Source organism: Hypomesus nipponensis, chromosome 8 (assembly GCF_054491055.1).
Source record: "Hypomesus nipponensis isolate SF chromosome 8, ASM5449105v1, whole genome shotgun sequence".
NCBI classification, from domain to species: Eukaryota; Metazoa; Chordata; class Actinopteri; order Osmeriformes; family Osmeridae; genus Hypomesus; species Hypomesus nipponensis.
The window spans coordinates 16,799,508-16,823,029 of record NC_140368.1 but is presented as its reverse complement, the minus strand read 5'-3'; the positions used below and the strand labels follow the sequence as shown (position 1 = coordinate 16,823,029).

Sequence of the window (23,522 nt, the reverse complement as noted above, 5' to 3'; positions counted from 1 at the left end):
TGGAACGTTTTTTACTTTTAATTGACGATATTGAACATTGTTTTCAATTTGAAGTAGTAGATATACTTATGTAGGAAATCTTCCATTGCATCCTCTCTCTCTAGCTTCACGCCTTCGGTTATTATTCAAGCCTACGGTCTTAATACATACCACTTTGACACACTTGCAAGAAATGATCCGCTGGTAAGATGTAGCATGATCTTGTTATTTACTATTAAAAAACTCACCAGGGACAACGACAACATCAGCAACCCTGCACTATGAATTAGTATTTTGATGTCATCTTAAATTAAGTGTCTAAACAGGACTGGGTGTGCAGGCACGCATGATTAGTTTCTCCTCCGTCTTGAACCTGATACCTAGATTCTAGGCTAGAAATTTTGTCGGTCTGTTGCCAATGACCAACGGTTGCTACATTTTTCCAGCAAGTTCAAGTGATTCCAGTCGTTTTACCTTCAAATTCGTTCAACCCAAACATCAGCAACTGGTTTTCTGCTAAATTTACATTTTCCTGCAGCTCATTTTTCTGAAATTTTCCCCTTTTTGTTTTGAATTTTTCCTTTTTTTCTTCTGCCTTCATCTTGTCCTTTCAAAATTACCTTTCACAGCAGTATCTTCCAACTGCCAGTACTTGTGCATTTTTTTTCTTCTATTTTCTGTACTTTTCTGCCTTCTTCTTGCTGCAGGTCCTTTCTAACATACATTTCAGGCCTTTTGAAACCTGAGCAAATGACTGTCTACTAAATTTTCAAATTCTTCTGAATTATTTCTCTTTTAGCATTTTTCTTCTCTTTTCTGTAGTTTTATGCCTTCGTCCAGCTCCAGCCCCTATTTAAAATACCTTTCGGGCGCTTTGAAGTTTCAGCTTATAACTTTCAAAAAATGTACACAATTTTCAGCTTTTTTAGCATGTTCAGCTATCCCCATTCAGGTTTTCAGTATTCTCACTGCTGTTTCGCAGGAACAGCCTTTTCTAGTTATTATTCTTTTTGCCCCCCTAAAACTTTGTTCATATTTGGACTACATAGACAACCGAGGTGTCAAACGTTTCGTCTTGGTAGCGATTGTGTTGCTTGTATTGGGATTTACGTTCCGTTGCACGGTTTAAGTAGAAATATTTTTTTTGTGGCGAAAAGTGAAGCTAGCGGTGGCTAACTTGCTAGCCACAGTCACTGACGCCACTAACGTCACTAACGTCACGAAAACTCACGGAACTATCTCTTGCAGAACATTAGTTTAGCAGCTCGTTAACTTCTGGGAGATAACTGCTTTACTGCAGCTGCAGAAACGTCACAAGCAAAGAGGCCTGGGTGATAACTATTTGCTCATTTTACTTTGTGATATGACACACAATTGTAATGTGTAATGTACAATATAAGCTAACATTATTAAGGAAGTACATCTACTTTCGGAAACAGTAGTCTACTCTTTCACTGAAGTATTAGCATCATTACATTAGTCTCTGTTGCCCGGGCAACACATACTACAGCAGTCTATGATGCATCTGTTTTCAATCGTTAAAATGAACATTTCTCACAAATACATTTTCGCTGTAGGATTTATTATGACATTAGATTACAAGTAAACGATTTGTGGGTGAAATTATCATTAACTGTGGTTTACAACCAGTGTAGCTCACTGCAACGCTGTAGCCTAGTCTAGTAGCTAACAAAAACATCTCCAAAGCTGTTTACAGTACTAGTAGGAAGTCAAATGGCGGCACATGTTCGGCACTACCCTTACTTAAATCAAAAGTCTTCAATGGGTGAAAATATCTGACTAGTGACTACTAACCTGAACGCCATTGCCACAGCCTAAACTTTGTCAATCTGTTCATGAAAATAATTCATTCAGCCTAGACCATACAACAGAAGTAACGTTAAATCGAATTCAACCAACCACTCGCTACCAAGACAGTCTAGTCTCCACACAGCAGGGCTATATCGCATTTTGCCTTGTTACTGACAATGATCGCTACCACTGACATGTTTATGAATGAGCAGTGGCGAAACTAGAGTTTTATACATGGGGTGTCCAAGGGGTGGCCAAGGCTACTTCAGGGGGTCCATAGTCCAGAGTCTTGACAGGTAGCAGAAATCAAGCAGAAATTGACGGCCCATACAAATTTACAGTATAATATGTATGTTATTAGTATTTTGAGTTGTAAATGAGCAGAAAAAAATGCTTTTAAATATATGTAATCTTTATAAATAAGTAGGCTATGCATTTTTATATAAAATATACAGAAATATCAGTTGTAAAATGTAATTTAAATACGGACCCCTGGAGCCAACGCAAGCAAGCATACCCTACAAATTCCCCAGAAATTGTACCCTCTCTAGTTTCAAATGATATCTAGTCAATCTGTTGAAAACAATGTTATTTGTACGTTTTTATTTCAAGTCTCCACCTTCGATGTTTCACTGAGTGCTGTTGGCCGTGTTGTGTCTTTGCTCTGTAACTTCATTCATTGTAAACCAACCAATCAGTGCACAGCTCATCTCTATATCCATGAGCATACCATAAAAGGGAGAAAACCTCTAATTTTATTCCAGGGCTATTTCACAGGGTACTTTAGGGCGCATAGAACACTACCCGGGCCATTTTCAGCCCAACCAATGTTACATACCCTATTTGAAGACCTTAAGGAAAAGTGTGAAATACCCTATAAAATCAGTTATTATATGGCAACGACGGTACAAGCTTTCTGATTGGCTAATGGGTAGTAATGCCAGACGCGTATTGCCCTCCTCAGCGGTCAGTACGGCTCCGTATTGCCCTCTGACGTCATATTCAAATTGAGCGACGAGTCAGCTGCTGGGTTTTACTATCCAGATGATGCTGAAAAGATTTGTCATCGAAAGTGAGGATGAAGACTAGACTCTTTTAATCACTTGTGTCGTTATTTTGTGTTGAAATTAAAGCCATTTTAGCAGAACCATGTTGTCCACTTTCTATCAAAAGTAATGAGTTGCTAGGCAACACATGAAACACAGCGTGAGAAGACTTGAGAGCTAGCTACAATTAGCCTAGAGGTACCATTTATTTTCGTTTACAAAATGAAAAGAAGCTAAAAATGGCATATAATAAACTACTTACTAAACTCAACCGTTCTGTCATGCCGGGAAATATCAAACCTCGGCTTTGCCGATACTTTCCAGCCTCTGTTTGAGATTTCCCGGCATGACCTCACTCTCGGTTAGTACGTAGTTATTAATGACCCCTTTAATATTTTATGAAAATCAGAGTTATGGTTTTCTTTATATAAAATCAGTGGCACAAAACACCCTTAAGTCTTCTCATAAAGGTTTTAAGTGAAATGTTCCTTTAACTATTAAAGGTTTTCTCCTTATCTTGGTCTTAAGAAATCTCTTAAACTGTTGCACAAAATACCTAATCAACCAAAGTAAGGAAACCTCTGAATCGACCTTAACCCAATGTTTCTCATTAAATACATAGTGGCAGCGTGCCCCAGTTTCGTAATTTAGCGTACATGTTTAGAAGATAATAAAAAGATCTCCGTTTCGTTTTGCATCTCTCACTCCCACATTAACTTGTTAGCTAAAGACCATCCTGTAGCTGTTAGCTTTATCTAGCTAGCTAAAGTTGGCTCTAGTGTTAAACAAACAGTGATCAACCAGTAGTTAATGGTTGACTGTTCCAAGGACACAGCCTTCTCATTGGCTGCTCCAAAACTCTGGAATAATTTGCCACTCATTATAAAAACTGCATTATGATGGTTTTCAATCTCTGTAAGGTAAAATAGTTATTTATAAAGGCAAATGTGCGGAACACAGTACGCAGTACTGTACGCACGCTTTTAAATCACAGAAAACATAAGAATTTAAAGTACCTGTGTATCTTTGTCTGAAAGGTGGTTGGCCAGTTCTCTCAGGGTCCAGCAGGCCTCCAGCTGGCTGGAGTTGAGTATGGTCACCTCGGACTGGGCCTGATCCCCCAGACTCAACAGGCCCAGATCCACACTGGGAACACTTAGAGACAGGTGAGGGCCCTAGTGAAAATCAACACAACAGTAACACCACAGTTGCTTGACGAATAAACAAAAACAAGACCAGTGTATTACAGTCTTTAACAGCGTGTGCTATACTGGATGTTTTGGAGAATGTCTCATTTGTTACCTTGAAAGTGGCTGTTATGTTGAGAGTGACAGGCTTGTTGTGGTTCTTAATTTGACACTGCAAGCTGGTCGCAACTTTACCTGCTCTCCCTCCAGTAAGAACCAGTTCCAGGTCAAAACACTCATTCGCCTCTGGACCACAAAAAGAGACATTACAAGAGATGAGATGGTAAAACCTATTAAGACGTTAAACATCTCACTCCATGACCAAATAAAAAGTATTACAACCTAATAACATGTGATGGAAAGAGACAATTGTTCCTGATATTATGCATCATACCAAATTCTCCACTAGGAGGCATTACTTCCATAGTGTGGTGATCAATCTTCCTCTCCCATTTAAAGCTGATCAAGGATTTACTGTTGTTCCACATCTAACACAAAAAGTAATAGCAGGATAAAATATATTAGACAACAAGGTAAAATTGTGATGTCCTCACTGTCATTTCTTTTTTTATAAGGATACATTTCTCATTTCTAAAGGCAATTTTTCTCTTAATGACTAAATCCAGCACACACACGTGCATGCAAATCAACCCCAAAATGGACTTTGTAACAGACAGCGTTTGGCTACCTTAAACTTTCTGTTGATGGTAGTACCAATGAAGAGCTCTCCTGGGATGTGAATTGAACATGGCTCCAAAAAGATTTTATATGGTTCTGTTGTCCCCTTGACCTCTATCTCCATCACAATGACATCTTTTATTTCAGCTGTTGTACGTAGAGTGCGTGGGGCCCTATAAAACAAGATTTCGTCAAAATACATGTGTGTATATAAGACACGCAAACGCTGGCACAATGTTTCTACAGCTAAAAATGATTGTATATTTTTTGCATTAAAGAGAGTCCTGTGTTTTGGTATTTACCAATCATTACTGGGCTCCTTGGGCGGATCTGGGATGTCTTTCAAGACCAGGTGGCACACACTATTGTAGTCCTTCAACTGGGAAAAGCAGAGTCATGACAGAGAAACCTCCCACATTAAGATAAAATCGCTGCTTGTTTTATAACAAGGAAAGTACATCAGATTTGACTTTTGAGTCAATATTTGTATGGACCTGTTTTATCAAGTATTTATATTTTCAGTCCTTTTGTGTTGTCTACCTCTTGAGGGTTGTAGCTTAGCAGGAACTCGTGCTCTTGGAGAGGGGCCAGAATCCCTGAGGTGGGGCTGACATAAAACCCCAGATCTGTGGCCAGGTGGTAGTGGATGTTGGAGGTGTCAGGGTTCTCCCCAGGAAGCAAATACTGCAGATTAGGCTTCATTATCTGCCAGTAAAACGGCAGCTCTAGACAACTAGAAGACAGAGACCGAGAGGGAGGTGAGAGAGCCAAACAAGAGAACAAAGCTTTATTCAAACCTTACTCTGTATTTGAATTAGCATACCAGTAAATAAAAGGCAAGTATCCTATTCATACAGAACTCTACTACAGTGCATCTTGTTTACGTGTTGTTCTTAATGACAAGCTTCTTCTGCTGGACAGAGTGAGGATTGACGGGACCGAAGCGAACATGGTGCTCAGCAGTGACATCACACAGCTCCCCTTGAGCAGGACAATCCTCCTCACCCAGGTTAGACACCAGCTCTAGGAGAACCAGCTGACCCTCACCTGGGACACACACAAAGAGTCAATAACCAGCACTGACACATGGCATACAATAATGATTGTCAATGCACACAACTACAGTTAAAAGATGCAGTTCACCTTGGATGGTGATGTCTTTGACCTGACAGTTGTCACACACAATGGTGAACACTTTAGAGCACCTCTCCGCAGTGGTGGGAAAGAAAACCACCTGTGACATGACAAACCAGTATTTCAGACACGAGTCTCGGCACACAAAAATACAACAACCGTGTCTAAGTGGTGGTCACCACCGTGATAAACAGTCCAGCCTCACCTCCACCACTGAAGTTTGACCAGGCTGCAGTTTAAAGAGAGAGGGGGTCACTCCAAAGGGGGGCTGCTCAGCAAAGCTGGTTTTTACCGACTGGATGAAGAAAAGTGTAAGAAATACAAAGAAATTCTACAGTATATTGTATAATTTAATATGTAATGCCTACATTGACAATATATGTATAGCTCCTGTTGTGCCCTTAATTACATTTGTACAGTATAATTTGGTCTTACTGTATAAGGTATAATACAGAGTGAAAGCATACTTTTAAATGTAAAGTATGCCATAACTAAGTAGATTTGATACATTATGATACAACGGTAAGAACATATTATGGCAAAACATTTACCCGGAGGTTAGAGGTTGGCCATTGGCTCTTGGGCATTATGCAGAAGGTTCCAGCACTGAGCCCCTCGTTGCAGCACAGAAACTCAACAAACTTCACACCTCCCACCAGACAATAGCCACATTCCAGAACACTGGGCACTAGTCACACACACAAACCAGCAGGATTTATCAATATGCATAAGAAAGTACATTTATGTAAGGATAATGCCCAACGAGGTGTACAATATCATACAATAATGGAAGAGGCGTCCGTAGAGTACATTATTGTATGATATTGTACACCTCGAAGGGCATTATCCCGCTTATACCATGGACACTTGCCATCAATGTTAGCCAACTCTGATATTTCTAGTCCGCTCAGCTCATAGAACCAACACCAGCTTTTTTTTTGGCTGCGCTATTAGCCAGAAAGCTAACGTTATGCTAGCACGATTTGAAGGAAATACCATTGTGTACGATTGGTACCATTGTACAATTAGTAACTATAATTTGATACTATGTTTGACAAAAAGACTAGCTACCTACCCAGCCATGTCATGTCACTGTCCCCAAATCAATATCAACATTTTCACTAACAAATTATCAGCCATAGCCTATTGTCGGCCGCAGCCTGAAGTACGTATTTATAGCAAATGTGATGTGAGATGATCGCTGTGACACAAAGTATAAGTACATTTAGAGGGGCGGTGTACAGGGGCGGATCTAGAAAAATATTCATGGGTTGGCAAGAGGGTGGCAGGAGATTTTGAGGGGTGGCACCCTGTGGCAGAAGTATATGCTGATTTAATCACAGTCATATTAATCCATTTTTATTTGGAATGCCCCCAAATTAAGACATTTTAGCTCTGAAACATTAGGCTACATTATTAATGGACAATATTAAAGCCTTAAATCAAAGATATATTGAGGAAACACTGAAATATTTGTTTTCATTTATTTATTGGCTATTGATTAATCAATAATAAACCGTATCACTAAACCGAAGGTTGGACAACTTGGTCAGCCAGTAGTAGAAAATATGTGCTACAAGTTCAAAGTTTGTAAACACTGCACATGATGTGTATTCAAATGTCTGTTAGGTTTTTCGGCATTTGGGTTGCCTACTCTCTCCCGGTCCCTAAATATGACGCAGAGCCTGAACGGAGGTACGAATATGAATGTCTGTTGAATCTCGAATATAAAACTGACAATCCGGTCTCTCGCAAATATCCGACTCGGCGGAGTGGGGAGGGTGGTTGGAGTCGTCTAGTGCTGCATTCACTTGCAGTTGGATATTAATAGCACGCCCAAACGTAAAATTTAAATAAACTTGATAACTCATATTGCGTCTCTATTCTTTCTAAATATGTAACCTGTAAACAGAGCCCATTGCCACCAGTGTAGGTAGGTCTGTGACTGTGATAGCAATCGAAGGAAGTCTGTCAACCCTGAAACTGATACAGTAACGTTCACGTTAGACTGTAGCCAATATTAAAACGTTAGTCAAAAATGCAGAGATTCAGCCCTGAAGAATTGACACACAGAAACACTTATCAAGCTGAATTACAGCAATAGACAGGGCCAGGGAGTTTTCAGGCGATCTTTATGATGATGGATCAATACTGTTTTGCAAAGTCTGCATTCAATCGACCATATTCTGCGTCAAGCTGTTGTGGAACATCTTCGGTCGCTCCAACATAAGAATAGGAAGGCTATCAGAAATCCGCAGATTTTCAATATGAATAACCAAATATTTTTTTTTATCAGCAGATTTTGTTTGGGCTTGGATATTAGAAATTCGCTCTCGCAAATGTCTGACTCTGAGGAGTGGGGAGGGTGGTTTGAGTCGTCTAGTGCTGCATTCGCTTGCAGTGGGATATTAGAAATTCGCTTTTGCAAATGTCCCGGAGGAGTGGGGAGGGTGGTTGGAGTGCTGCATTCACTTGCAGTCGGATATTAGAAATTCGCTCTCGCAAATGTCAGATGAGCCACAACTTTTCTTTGTTTTCAAAGCTGCCAACTAGGGTTTCAGCTGGGGTGGCAAGGCTATTTTTAGGGTGGCAGTTGCCACCCCAGGCCACCTCAGTAGATCCGTCCCCTGGCGGTGTAGCTTACTTCCTGCAGCTTTTTCATGTATTTGTAATGTGGTGTCCGCAGCCAGCTGATGCCAATGCTTGTAGCCCAGACTAGATGTAGTATTGCAACAATTCAGCTGATTAACAGGATCTTTTAATATGGCATGTTTTTATTGCAAAGAAACGTGAATTATTGCACTCCACAGATCAGCACCAATCAGTGGCAGATCTAGAACATTTTACATGGGGTGGCCAAGGGGGGGCAAGAGGTCTTGGCAGGGTGGCATGGGTAAACGGTACGTGGGAATCCCTATATGTGAATTTTCAGCATGGGAGTTTAATGGCCCCAACCAGCCCACCCCCACCAGGGGCAGAACCATATGTTGAACATTCGGGGCTTAACCCGAACCTAGGACCTAGATGCTGTTGTTATTATTTAAAATCAGAACTTCACAGTCATGCGCAAAAATTTTTTGGGGCATTAATTTCAGTGCAAAATATTTTTTTTGCTTTATGTACTATGAACATTACGTTGGACTCATATTGTTATATTTCCGGAAACTACATACTAACAACTATAATGTTTACCTGAGAGATTCGAGGCTTTTGAGAAAACATATTTTTCCCACCCTTGCAGGAACCTAGATTTATGAAGTGACATATCTTTCTTTTTTACCTGGCTTTTTCAGTCCCTTCTGGCATCTTTTTCCCGTCCATTTATTATTTTCGCATCATCTTTGACATGATATGTAATACATGAGTCACCTATTGCCACCCGGAAGCTTAAATGTAATGTGGGGGCTACGGGGGCGGGACGAGCAGAAGATAAAACAACATGGCTGAAACTAAGCTCATGTCTCGTCTTCTACATACAACACATCAAAACAATCTTCATCTTGCTAAATACCTCCACAACAATAAATGACGTTTAGGGCATGGGCGTCGTTAGACCCTTTTTACTGCAGCACGTGCCCCAGTATAAATCTGCTGTGCCCCAGTAAAATCTAAAGTTAGAATTTTAACAATTTACTTTATTAGTCAGTGCATTAATTTAGATTGATAATCCCAGAAAAAATAAACGCAGTATCCCAATCAACTCTTGTAAAAGTGTTTAACCGAAAACACAAATCACCAAAGTTAGGGGGGCAGCTGGGGGGGCAAGGCTCTAGAGTTGCCCCCCTGTAGATACGCCCATGGCACCAATGGAAATCATAGGCTAGAGTTTTTGGTAGTCTAGTTCAGAGCCATAGAAAAAGAGAGTTGCAACACTTCCATACACTCCCATTGTTATCAAGGAATGCGGAAGTAAAGCGTGTCTCACGCGACATATAGACCAATTATCACCCTACGTCACAGAACTGTCAAGCAGGCTCAATTGTGCATGTCGGTTGCAAAAGACGAACTTCTCCCCGGTCTATTACACTTGGAGTGTCGATCAGGTCATCAGATATCTCTGGCCACTGGATTGCAGGGCTTGATATTAACTTTTTGAAGCTTTTGGCCTTTGGACAGATACATTTACGTTTCACTTGTCTATGCACAAAAGTCACTTGACCCCGATACCCTTAAAAAGCCTGACCAATTGAGCGGGCAAAACTAGCCTGGCTAACGGAGGTCGCTTTCTCAGGCAAATACGAATGAAACAGGCTTGGTTAAAGAAATCCGAGATGCTGGCTATCTTCATCAGGCTTGTATCTACATTAGGCAGTCCTCCCTGACGTTTCTGGTGTAGAATGGAGTCAAGTACAACATTGTGCACACTGCCAGTGAACGAGTCTGCCTGAGGCTAACCTCAAAACAGTGTAACGGGGAAGCAGTCTCACTCAGATTGCCAGTTTAAACAAATCAGAAAAATAATCGGACCAGCTGGCTAAAAGCAGAATTCCCATATTTCTTGAAAGCTGCCCTGCTCAACTTTTTAGAATTGACTGTAAAACTGTAAAATTATGAACTTTGTGACATGACGTGAAGACATGGTTGCAGGTGTTACGTCCCAACTGGTTCCCAATTTAACTGGTTCCCCAGCTGTGCGTGCACCTATCAATCTGCCTCTATCACCAGATTTGTCACAAACATATTATTGTCGATTTTCAAGTTGGATTTCATATTTGCTGAGGCAAATATGAAAGTAGGCCTATGGGCTACGTGCGCACTACATTAGAATACCATTCACAACAAAATAAATGGAGACAAAATAACATTTGCAGGTTTGCATGAAGTGGGATTCTATCGCACTGGAGCAAAAATACGTGCAAACGAGAGTCCGTTGATTTACACAGCAAACTATACCAGCTCTGAAAAGTTAGCTGAATGGTTACGTATTTGTTAACTACGTTGGCCTTCAGGTAACATTTAGATTTGGCTTCTTCTGAATCAACTGGTTACCATAGACACTACCCGAATGTAGGCTACTAATCACATATTTGGGGTTGTTTGGAGGCAATAGCCGTATTTACCACAACATCAAAGCTCCTTCTGACACCACATATTAAAAATTCATACTAAGAACGTCGCTGCTAACCCAGACAATACGATCAAAATACGCGTAACACAACATGGAAACATGTTTCCTATGCGATTTGTGTAGCCTATGGCTGAGTGTTTCTTCGCTATATCTTTTGAAATCAATTCATTTCATAATTATATATTATGAACAAATGTAGTGAACACTACATTACAGCCATTCACACCATAATAAATTGAAGCTAAGAAAATAAAAGATTCGAGTGGGATTCGATCCCACAAGCAAAAATACATGTATTGATATAATACATTGCATTACACCGCGAGCTACTGAAGCACATGAATGGATCAGTCACAAATGTATTAAGTACGTTGGCCTTCAGGCAACATGTTGTTTTGGTTCTTCTGGATCAACTAGTTACCGTAGACACTGCCCAAATGTAGGCTACTTATCACGTATTTGGAGTTGTCTCAAGGCAATAGTCATATTAACCACGATATCACAGCCCCTAATGACACCACATATCTTTTGGGGTTACTTGGTTTGGGGTTCATCCAAAACAGCTTGTTACATGTTAGGGTTGTCTTGCCATGATTATCAAAAGTAGGATCATGTCTGTGCCCACGTTTCTATATCATGCAGCGACAATTTAAGTATTACTTCACAATATGTGGTGTCATTAAGGGTCTGTGATATTGTGGTTAATATGACTATTGCCTTGAGACAACTCCAAATATGTGATGAATAGCCTACATTCGACACAGATGAGTGACGTCTTGCCAATGTGCAAACGATATCCATATGACGTCCTGACGTCGGCCCAACGTATGTGTGCTATCTGGGATATAGTCCTCATTAGGCAACTGTTTGGTATGTACAGTATTGTACAGTTGGTACAGTATGGTAGCTAGCATAGCCATTTCTAGCTCCGCTTCATAATATTGCGTTATGTATAAGTTAATGTAATACATAAATGTTAATAAAGTATCAGACATACATGATACAACACACCAGTAACCAATTGACATTATGTGTTAATATAGCAAAAATGTCCGTGAATCGAGATGGTGCTGCTGTCTGTCCCACCAAAAACCGTTCAAACAGGTTGACAGCATTGTTTTTTTTTTTTTTACAACAGCGAGCTACCGGAACCACGTGACAAAAAAGCTCTAGTGTTACACTGGAAGTGAGTGTTCACAATGTTTTCTAAAACCGGTTGTTCCCATCCTTGATTGTGAATATTGAATATTGCGTTCCATGTCATTGTAAAATCCAGCATAACCTTACAGGTTGTCCTCGTAACATTCTTTAACATTCCATATTACTGTGCATCGAATATTTCAAAAAAGACGGCAAAGGTGTCCCTCTGGCTGTAGAGTGGCAACGATTTATGTAGGAACTGCACTTTGTAGTGGCGGAAAAATGACGGTTTATTGTTAAACAATTTTGTTTTTAATTGTTTTTATTTATGAAACCATATCAAATATTAGTAGAAGTTTTTTTGCGTTGTGGTAAGTAACAACTCTTACCTGTTCTAAAATCAGCGCAAAACACCGCCTCTTGGGGCTTATTGATTAAGTATTTCACTCCATTGTACACCAAAAACGTCAGGGAGGACTGCCTTTTGAAGATACGAGTCTGCTGAAAATAGCCAGAATATCGGATTTCTGTAACCGAGCCTGTTTCATTCGTCATTTGCCTGAGAAAGCAACTTCCGTTGGCCAGCTTCATTAGGATGACAGCAGTGGGCTTTTTTGGAACTACAGCGAGCTACTTGAACCACATGATCACGTGTCGGCGAGATCAAAGCGTGTCGCTCTGGTCTAGTTGATATGTTAGTTGCTAGCTTGTCAATAAATTGACAATTGACAAACAAAGGCTTGTAAACGGAACTTCTTGCTATGGTTACTAATCTTAAACACAGGCTCATTTTTGTATGTATCCAGCGCAATCATTTAGAACGGGGAACCAATAGTTTTACTGGAACTACTTAGTAGGTGTACATTATCACATGATAACAGACACCCTGCAGCCAATCAGAATCAAGTAGTCACCCCAGACCATGGTATAAATGGTACTTATTAGGGATGGGCATAATTAATCGTCGATCGATTAATTGATCATTAAGAATTTCATCTGACATATCTTTTCATCGATAAAACTAATGCGTGATCTGTTTGCGTAGTGTGTGTCTTGAAAGAATGCAATGGATTTGGCTATGCGGCAGCAATTAAACATTTTACCACACAATGGCAATGTTTGGGAAAAAACGCCACAGGCCTACTCAGTTACCGGTGAGTTTTCATGTTTTTCAAAAGTAAACACGGAAGAGGTCATGGCAAATTGTAGCGTGAGACCATTTTGACTTCAAAATGACTTTGTTCACTGCCAGCACTGCAAAGCTGAGTATAAATACAACTCCACGACTCAAATGATGTACCACTTGAAGACCATAAATCCGACCCTGGTTAGTGGCGGTGCATCCTGCTCTCGGTGTTAGCACGGATGCACAACGAGCAGAGAAAATTACCCAACGGATCTGCAAGTTCATCGAGATGGATATGCTACCCTTATGTATTGTTGAGGGCAAAGATTTTCATGAAGCTTTGTTAATTAGCCGGAAAAAAACGAGGGTCAGTTGTGTTTGAGCACCGGCTTCTAGCTGTCGGCTCCAATGCTAGGAGTACAGAAACAGTTGTTCTTCTTGTAATACATATCTCAATGCGGAAACACGCTGTGTTTTTTGTATTTTCACTGCATTTTAATATAGCCTATAAATAGTGAATTTTAATATAAATATCCCTAGTACTTATGCCACTAATACTCCAAGGCATGTGTCTATATAACATGCCAGCATTTTTTTCTTACTTGTTCCTAACAAGTGCTGCACCAATGCGTCTTTAATCAGAGGGACCCTGCTTTTTTTGAGTGTGCTTTGAGTCGAAATCTATGGACTTTTTTTTCAGTTAACCAATCATGTTGGACAGAGCTAGCTGGCAAACCAAGGTAGCAAACATATTTACATAGCAATAGGTAGTTTTCTATCCATCCTCTATGAAATATGGCCACATGGAAGGACACACTGAAGGAGCATAGCTTGATGTGCCTCCAACCATATAGAGGATATTTACTCAAAACATTGAGAATGCACACTCAACTCCTTTTTTTAAGTGTCTCACTCTTGAGTGGAATACTTTGTTAAGATATTGTTGTAATGCGCTGGGAGTGCTCTTTTGATAAAAACAAGGATGAAGAGCTCCCCAGTGTCCCACCAAATATTTTCAGCCAGAAAAAAAGCAAAATGTGGACACAAGCCCTCACTCTTTCCTTTAACTGGCAAATCCACTATAGTACTGAAAATGCTGCATTAATATGGTTACTTCTTGTATTTCCTTTACACAAAAATGTATGTGCCTGATTCTGCAAATTACAGACCAAATATAAAATATTTTCCCATTCTGCTCTGTCATGATTATGTGCCTTAAATGCAATGGATATTGAGTACACTTATATTTAGTGATATTACAGAAACATTTTAGATCAGGTGTGTGTAGTGACACTCACATGTGAGTATAGGTGGGGGCCTGCGAGCCTCTATAGGTACCAGGAGTGGGTACTGCGCTTGAGTCTCCACCACCAGGAAGTCTTCAAAGTCTGCCAATGAGTCTGGAGCAAAGCGCACTGTGTACTGGCAGCTCATGCCAGGGGCAACAATACCCCCCTCACCAGGAAACCTTCCTGAGGGCAGATAATTAATAGTAAAACATATTCATAGATTACTCAAATATGCATAATTTCCTAAACACAATAAATGTTGTTTTGTGTCCTATAGTATTGGATTTTTTTATGCAGAAAGAACAATACAACTGTAATGAATTTCATTCCAGACAGAGGGCCTCATGTACTAACGCTTTTGCGCCCACTTCAGGTGTATTTGTGTTGCAATTTGCACGTAAAAGCATGGCGAGGTATGTACAAACATGCCGCACTGAGGTAAAAGCGCAGACTGCCTGTCGCGGGAACTGAAAATGGCAAATTGCGCTTTTCCGTGTCATGCATATGCATTCACGGGAAGGTCAAGGGGAAAGTGGGAGTTTCCCATAAAGAGATGGGAGGGGGTGTGTAAAGTGCGCCTAATTATGTATTCCGCGGTGAAAATTCTGCACCTCTTAAAAGCGGGTGTAAACATGGATGCACGCGGGTTCCCTCACATATGGCTCCTGGTGAAATGACAGCAGTAATCCGAGCAAGACGAAGACATAGGCCGAAGAGACAATCTGAAAGGATTTTTGCCACAAGCATTACACTTCATTATGAGTTACAGATTAAGCAGCCATACAATATTACACTTACTGGAATTCATCATTTTGGTCCTGATTGCATTTTGTTTTGTGTTGGTGTGAAATTCCAGCCTTGTATAATATTTAAATTTGCTGTTAACAAGCACATCAATTTTGTTATCACTAAATCTTTGTTTTCGCTGTTTTGACTTTGGTGGCTGATCCATGATAGAAAGGAGGCCCATTCAATTGCGCGTTTAAATGCTCGCAATTTACGGTATAGTGGGCGGAGAAAGGCTCTGATTACCTGATGAACTGCAGGTTTCGTAAATACTAGGTAAACTCGAGTATCAATGTGTGCGCAATCTGCGGGTTGGCCATGGCGCTAATAACGCTACGTTTGCAAATGTACGTACATGAGGCCCAGAATGTTTTTAATGACCCAGTCAATATTGTAATATTTGCACAACTAATGAGCTACAGGTGCCTGTGATATATAAAAACACATTCAATCAGTCTGACAATAGAAAATAAGTAATTCTCCTGTTTTGTGTCACTGTGTGTATGGGTTAAGAGCTACAGTAGGAAAGATTAATCATCATCTGAGGTGAGAAGGACACAAGAATGCAGCCAAGCATGGACAATTTTCCTGTAATGTTTCATTGCTACTGTTATGTATGCAATTATAGTGTCAATTGCATGCTTTGTGATTCCAATGCATTAGGTGGCACTCTACTGCACCGGTCCATGGCATTGTTACTGGTGTTCTACTGGTTAGTAAAAAGCAGTTAAAATGGCTACCCATGTCTCTACCTGCGTTCTTGTGTCACTCAGTTAATCACTAGTGTATCATTATATTATATGACAAACATAATAGTTACCATTAAGTTTAAGACTTATGGCATTGTAGCCAAACTCTAAAACCTTGTCTTCGATTGTTGCAAAGGATTATTTGAATACTACCATATATTCAGCCAGAACTTTACATACAAAGTAAGACATATTTATATAGCACCATTCATCGGCAACTCAATTAATGTTCTGATCTGCTATTCTAAAATAAGTTATCCCATTAGGACCTAGGGATGTAACAATATCAAAATCTCACGGTACGATACAATTTTGATATTGACCTCACGGTACGATATTTATTGCGAAATTTTGGAAAAGCTCACAGTATTGTTAAATAGCTCACGATAGTGTTTGTGATGATAATAGCAAAAAAAAATACTGACATTTATTCAGCCCGCGACGGCATTTGATACTTCGGCTCAAGTTTGGCCACTAACCTTTTAAATCCTTTGCCATCTACTGCAGAAAAGGGACGTAAATCACACGCTATGTATTCCACGATGTACCTCGTGATTTCTTGAGCCCTTGCGCTGTTGTGTGGCATAGTTGTTGAAAATGCCTCCTTCAGGGTTTTTTGACCGGAGATAACTTTCTTTGTAGGACTTTTTTTTTGCAGTGGGCACTGTTAATTAAAACTACTTCAGCATAATAATGCATCCTAAAATACAAACGTGAGCAAGGGCAACAATCGCTATCGAATCAACAGGCATGCAATTCTGCTAGTGTAACAGACGTGGTTTTGCAAGTTCCGTCAGAGGTATACAGGCATCCGTCCGCTCCCACCGGGAGTTGAACTCACCACCTCTGACTTCCCAAGCGCCACCACTACCAACTACGCCAACGAAAAGCTAGCACTTCGCTGACGAGGGGGGCCTGTTACATACTTGAGGAGTGAGTTTCACCACACACCGGGGACATTAGCAGGGGAAGAATACAAACAACAAAAATCACCAGTTAACTTAAATTTGCAATAACTGTAGACTAATACAATAACAGGCTTTAATGAACTGAAAACACAAGTTATACGACTTACAGTTCTCAAAGACGCATCTCAACTGCGCTGTGAAGCGCGTGTCCTTGCTATTCTCCGACATGCAGTCTAACAATCACTGCTGATAGACGGCCTAAAATCTTGTACAGCCCTATTTCTGATACCGTGGTGGGCCGCCACGACATAATCAACATAGGGGAAACACTGATGGTTGTTGTGACGACGCAGCGCAAAGGATCATGGTCTATGTAGTTAACAATGATTTGTTCCGCGGGACTGTGTTTATTCCTCTTGCTTTTTGACGGACACCTGTCCTTTTAATATTGTAACCCAACCACGACGATATTGAGACACGTTTACCACCGCGATATCGTCAATATCGTTACATCCCTATTAGGACCCCACTGCTGAGAGTCAATAAAACCTCATTGATTAGAAATAAGTTAATAATTGCTTATTAATTATATGATATATGAGTTTGCTTAAATGTACATCACATTTTAGTGACTATTATCAAAAGCCTTTTACAGCACACTAAAGGGAGAATGAGGAGCCACCAAAATAATTCTGGAGTGTCAGATCTTACAGTCCCAAGATATGGGGGGGTTGCAGAAATCCTACTCCCCTTATACAGTAAGCGACCTACTGTACAAAATAAATACTGATTGGCTGCATCGTTAAATAGTTGATTCAAGTAGCAGTTGGTGGAGCATCGTTTTTTTGGATTGTGAAATTGGTGCAATAGATAATTGGTGCGAGATAATGAGAAACTAGAAAGGAACATTTCTGGGGAAATTATACCCTATCTTTGTACGCCCTTTGACAGGTTAGCTCCTGCGATTCCCACACAGCAGAAGTGTAGTAGTTAGCTAGCTCTACAATTTACTGAGGCTAGGTCTGAATCTAGGTGCAAAACGGAGCACAGCTGCCAGCTGTAGGTATGCAGGTAGCAATGCTAGTGTTAATTGAAGGGGTGATTTACTGTTTTTTTTTGGTATTTCATGTTCCTTAAGGTCTCCTAATAGGGTATGTAACATTGGTTGGGTTGAAAATGGCCCGGGTGCTGTTCTATGCCCCCTGACAGATCCTCTGAAAAGTTCCCGGGAAAAAAACACTAGCTTTTCTCCTGTTATGGTATGCTTATTAATATTAAGATGATGCGCGCTGATTGGTTAGTTTTCAACGAGTGAAGCTGAGGAGCAAAAACGCAACACGGCCAACAGAAGCACTCACTGAAACACCAAAGGTGGAGACTTGAAATAAAAACGAGCAAATAAATCTATTGTGTCTACACAACACTGTTTTCAACAGATTGACTACATATCATTTGAAATTATAACGTTAGTTGTTTCCACTTCTGTTGTCGAAGCAAACTGGATTGACTTAGGTGGGTAGAACGTTAGGCTACAGCTCAGCAACCAAACCCTATCGTGATTCAACTCGGCTTCAGTTAGCTAGCTCTAGATATCTTGCTGAAAAATAACCTGTCAAAGATCTGGACAAACATGCATTGTGAATTGTAGATTTACGTAACACGGGTTACTTATTTGAATGAAGCACAGTCGGGAACATGAAACAACGTTAGCTCCATTGCCAATAAACTAGGCTAAATCATCACACATTCCACCTATGCTCTTAGGTTAGCAAGCTAAACTAGTTTACATAAATAAAAAGGTGACGATGAGTCTTGCTAACATTGACTAGACAGGCATGGCTGATGTTTGTCTATACCAGTGTTTCCCAAAGACAGGGTCGCAACCCTCGGGTGGGTCGCAAGAGATTTTTTTGGGGTCGCCTTGTCACGATCTAAATCTCTGCCAGTGGTGATTTCTTAAACTAATTAATGGTCAAATATTTACTATTGTGTTAACATTTTAAATGCGTTAGAACACGTTCATATCGAAGACGAGTTCATACAGAATCAGCTACATATATTAGCAGGTCAACTGACTGATTTCCTTCTCATACATTCCCGTAGCGCCACAGTGCATTTCCCTGTTGAAGCTCGGCTTCTATGGACTTCAATGGGGTTCCTTTGAACAGTTTTTTTCAGTACTTCGAAACTATACGGTCATTGGATAAATGCTGCGATTATGTCCTGCCCATGGACGCTCTGGTGGGGGTGAAAGGAGAAGTGGGCTGGCATGGATGCAGGGCTTCAGCGTGATGATTGGAGGGTCTGTCGAAAGACATCTCCTTTTGATTTACAGTAATTTTGTACTATAAAAAGTCACCGAAGCTATTTAAGCTCAGTCCCATCGCGAATTCTATAAGTGTAGTCGAAAAAGCTGCTGCAACCTATTTCTTGGTATTTACTTCGCGAAGTTGCTAGCAAGTTTTCATAATACATTTCATACAATTATACACCACATGCCTTGTTTCAATTGAACCGAATTCCCACATTTTCTTCAAGTTTAATATTGTTTCGTTGATCGTTCATTCATACATACATACATACATACTTTTTGGTAGAGGCTCCAGTAGACTTACAAAATAACTGTTAACTCGCCCCAGTGGTGTTTCTGTAAATCGTTTTAGTTTTATATTTTAGAAGCTACACACTTTCAAACATAACATGACCCCCTCTTTCACTCAGGCAGCATTTTCAGGTAATGTGGGGACAGCTTGTCTGGTAAAGTGGGACAGTCATCGTCTGTCAGCCTAGTCTGCTAATATTAATAATAATTTGTTTATATACAACAATGCTAGGTGCAAGGGTGTGGCAAGACTCATTTAGTTGTGGGGTTTGACTTATACAATAGGCATAAAGTGTAACTGATGTAAACCTTAGTGATCTGCAGTCTATGTGCTAGCTAGCTAGTCCCGATGCATTAGCATTTCGTTGGACTAACGTCAGTGGTCACGCTTACAAGTCTGAAAGCACTGGTTTGATGACAGTGAAAGTTGTTATTTAATTGGGAACTTAAGTGCAGTATGATGCATTGGTATTAAAAATGTGAGAACCGTCGAATTAAATTACTTTTATAGCATAAACACAGCATTACTAGATGTTCCACTTTACCTGAAGAATGCTGTCCCACATTACCTGACATGATCAGGTAATGTGGGACAGTCACAAAGGTTTTTTCTTCTTCTAACAAAGCATTATTTTACACATTTTTGTGTGTTTCAATCAGTGGTTAAACCCTTTCATTATGCTTCAATAGTACTCATTGTAAGTTCATTTAAATTCCTTTGCCAGCCTTATCATTGAGAAATAGAATGTCATATGCTGCTGAACTTTGGATACGTTTTTTCTGTACAGACCTCTTGTCAAGTCAGATCAGGCCTTCACTGATGATGTCAGACAAATAAAAACCACTGCATTGTACAAACAGTAGGCTAGGCTAGTGTCTTAGGGTGAACTAGCCAGTGAACTAGAAAAATTATGTAAAATATATATGATTTAGGCCGAAAATGAACTTCCCCTATTTGAAAGACCAGCAGCCATCTGCGCTTAATCAAACTCATCTCGTTGCGCTTATTGAGAACTTTGATCGCTATTTTCCAACAGAGAGGTATGCCATTCTGAATGATAAAAGGTGGATGCAAAATCCCTTCGAATTTGAGAGTCCTCAGGCTTTGCTTGAGTTGACGCTTAGTCCTGCAGAACAAACCGAGTTGTTGCAGCTCAGCTGCGATCGCGCTGACGCTATGGATCTGGGACCTTATCATCATTTTGGATAAGCATTTCGTCAGAATATCCTGTCCTCAGTAGGGCCAGTATTTCTAATTCTATTCTTATTCCTTTCACTACCACGTACATGTGCAAATTGGGATTTTCTGTGCTCACAAAAATGAAGACAAAGCACAGAAACTGACTGAATGCTGCGCCTGATATGCGTGTTGCGCTCTCCTCCTGCACCACGGACTGAAACGCACAACAAAAAACGCAGACAGGCCCACCTATCCCATTAGCAATGTTGAAATGGTACAACATGTTTTGTATAATTTGTAATATTTTTGTAATCATTTCATATTTTGTTCCAATATTGCTGGTTCAATTGAAATTGAATGTTGAAAATAAGAATAAATGGGCTATATGTTTTTTAATAGCCTACATTTAATGTCCAATTAGGCACTTATTGGATACAATAAGTACAATAAGGATTAGGGCTGCCACGATTCTAAAAATGCGTCGACATCAATATTTTAAATCAACGCATCTTTTAAAACAAATTTTTTATTATAAAAAATACAAAAAACGCTTCAATTCATTATAACAAGTGTTCTTCTTCAATATCACATCGTAATTGGTGCTTGCATGACGTCAGTCGTTGTTGGCTCAAGTCATTGGTCGGCTCCGGTCAACGCTCACATATCATGGCAGATGCAGATTCCGACTTGGTTCCGAAACCCGAGTCCTCAAATACCCGAGGCTTCAAAAGTATGGGAATACTTCGACTTGTTCGTGTATGTTGGGATATGTTATGTACCTTATCTAAATATTTTAATTAACGTTGGAGTTGATAGTTTAAACCTACAGTTTTGTAAAAAAAATAAAAATAATTGTAAAACTTTTTTTTTGGGGGGGGGGGGAAATGAATTGTTTAGATTAATCGACTAATCAATAAAATAGTGTATAGATTAATCGAAAGAAAAAGTCGTTAGTGGCAGCCCTAATAAGGATCAACTGTTCAGAGAGAAGTGATCCCTCAGTCTGAGATAGTTTATTAACAATGGCAGTAGGCGTACAAGTTCTGAAATAACAATAAAATAACAGTAAAATATACTCATTATTGTTCAGTAATAGTCAAATCCACCTTTATTTTGTGATTTACGAATAATCTATTGTCTTGGGTCGCGAAGGCTTGTGACTTTTAAAATATGGGTCCCCAGAAAAAAAGTTTGGGAAACACTGGTCTATACCGTAGCGTAGAAGATACCTGTGCAGTTCGACCTTCGACATATTTGCGCAAACCATTTTACCAAGGACGGATTTGAAAACCTGGGACAATGTAAAGCAGGATTTGCTATAAAGCTGTTGCTGAAAAGAGGTGCGTTCCGACCTTATGTTCATCACAACCGCAAGCTGTAGAATGATTTTGTTGGTAACAGTTATTAGCAATGCTAACGTATCCTGTATCTAGCACCTGCCTTTGTCCAGTTCTTTCAAATAGATAATCTTGACAGGCGTTTGCAATAGGCTAGACGGCTATTCATTTTCTGGCTATTTTTACGGAAGCTTTCCTTCTAATGCCGACTACAGCTAGTCTAGCTAGAATAATTTGCTAAGTAAGGTAGGTTGATGTGTTTAGAAACGGCATTCTACCTATGCTAGATACAGGAGACGTTAGCATTGCTAATAGACTAGCTAGATCTAAGCTAGAGCTAACTCAAGCTAGCTCAAGATAGTAAGGTGATGCACTAGCGATACAACTGAACAAATGCGGTCTCTGTGGAAACGGTCGAATTTTACTGCTGTGAAATCACATTCAATGTAGTAAATCCCTAAACGTTTCATCTTAGCTAAGGAAACAATTTAAGGGATTCTGTGCAACCCCCTTAAGTAAATCTCTTAGCTAAGGAGAAATGTACCCTCAATTGTCATAATTAAGGAAAAAACAACCGGCTCCTGTTTCTTTCCATCTGCTACGGGCCTCTTCAACAAGGCCAAGGACTCCCACTGACATTTCACTATTATCTATTTTAAGTCCATCCGACTACTACTGCACTGGCCAAGCCAACTTATTTGCACTATGGACCATTCATAGTCATATTCTTAATATTTAATATTTTCCTCATTCAGTTAGTCCAATTACGTTTACAAATCCATTAATATTCAAAAGACTCACCCAGGCTAATGGAGAAGTGGGTAGTGGGAGGTGGAAGCAGTCTGACGTAGCGGCTAGTAGTGGTCAGGTTTCTCAGCTCCACTGTCGTCTATGGAAGTGATATGTAAGTCAAGTTATGACAAGTGCTGTACCTATATCAACTGATGCAAATGGTTTAAATAGCTGAATGTCGTTATGTTATGTTTGACCTTGGTGTGGTGTGAGTGTACCTCATACACATGTCCCACTCTGTAGTCTGTGAAGAACACAACAGGTGGACTGGCAAGGAAAACTGGGACAGGCTGAGCTGTGGAGCTATGGGCATGACAACAGGTAAAAGAGTCATTGTTTGTAATTGTTCACCGTAAGTAAAGTTGTAGATTAAAGTTCTGGAAAATAGAAATGTAAGATTTGAACTGCAAAAGCATATTTAAAAATACTGACAAACAGAAATATGGACAGCAACAGATCAATTATTAACGCAGCTGAAGCAGGTATAGTTTGGTCGTCACTTCCATAAAAAATATGAAAATGACTGGGGGTGGGACATCCAGAAGCAAAACAAGCCAAGATCCTAAGGTTAGGAGTATCAGGCCTCGCGGTTCCACTCTTTGGCATTCCCTTAACAGCTGTAAACCTTATTTCCAAAATGGCTCTCTAGAGATCTTGGATGTCGTGGTAGGTATATTGTAAGATTATGGTGTGCAGTCTCACAAAAATG

At 40.0% G+C, this 23,522-nt stretch overlaps 1 protein-coding gene across 8 annotated transcripts in view; it reads right to left on the bottom strand.

Moving 5' to 3' along the window:
* Positions 1-23,522, bottom strand: part of dlec1 (DLEC1 cilia and flagella associated protein) — a 138,827-nt gene that overhangs the window by 58,228 nt on the left and 57,077 nt on the right. For 7 of the 8 annotated variants that reach the window (XM_084702956.1, XM_084702958.1, XM_084702961.1 and 4 more), the window contains 14 exons: positions 23,032-23,116; positions 22,823-22,910; positions 15,071-15,181; positions 14,469-14,642; positions 6,388-6,524; positions 6,042-6,131; positions 5,846-5,936; positions 5,587-5,749; positions 5,243-5,435; positions 5,005-5,081; positions 4,713-4,875; positions 4,419-4,512; positions 4,140-4,270; positions 3,854-4,012 (listed from right to left, as the gene is read on the bottom strand). In XM_084702956.1, coding sequence (XP_084559082.1) covers positions 3,854-4,012; positions 4,140-4,270; positions 4,419-4,512; positions 4,713-4,875; positions 5,005-5,081; positions 5,243-5,435; positions 5,587-5,749; positions 5,846-5,936; positions 6,042-6,131; positions 6,388-6,524; positions 14,469-14,642; positions 15,071-15,181; positions 22,823-22,910; positions 23,032-23,116 — 1,756 coding nt within the window. The remainder of the gene's footprint in view (positions 1-3,853; positions 4,013-4,139; positions 4,271-4,418; positions 4,513-4,712; positions 4,876-5,004; positions 5,082-5,242; positions 5,436-5,586; positions 5,750-5,845; positions 5,937-6,041; positions 6,132-6,387; positions 6,525-14,468; positions 14,643-15,070; positions 15,182-22,822; positions 22,911-23,031; positions 23,117-23,522) is intronic. The other variant, XM_084702960.1, reaches the window with a different exon arrangement.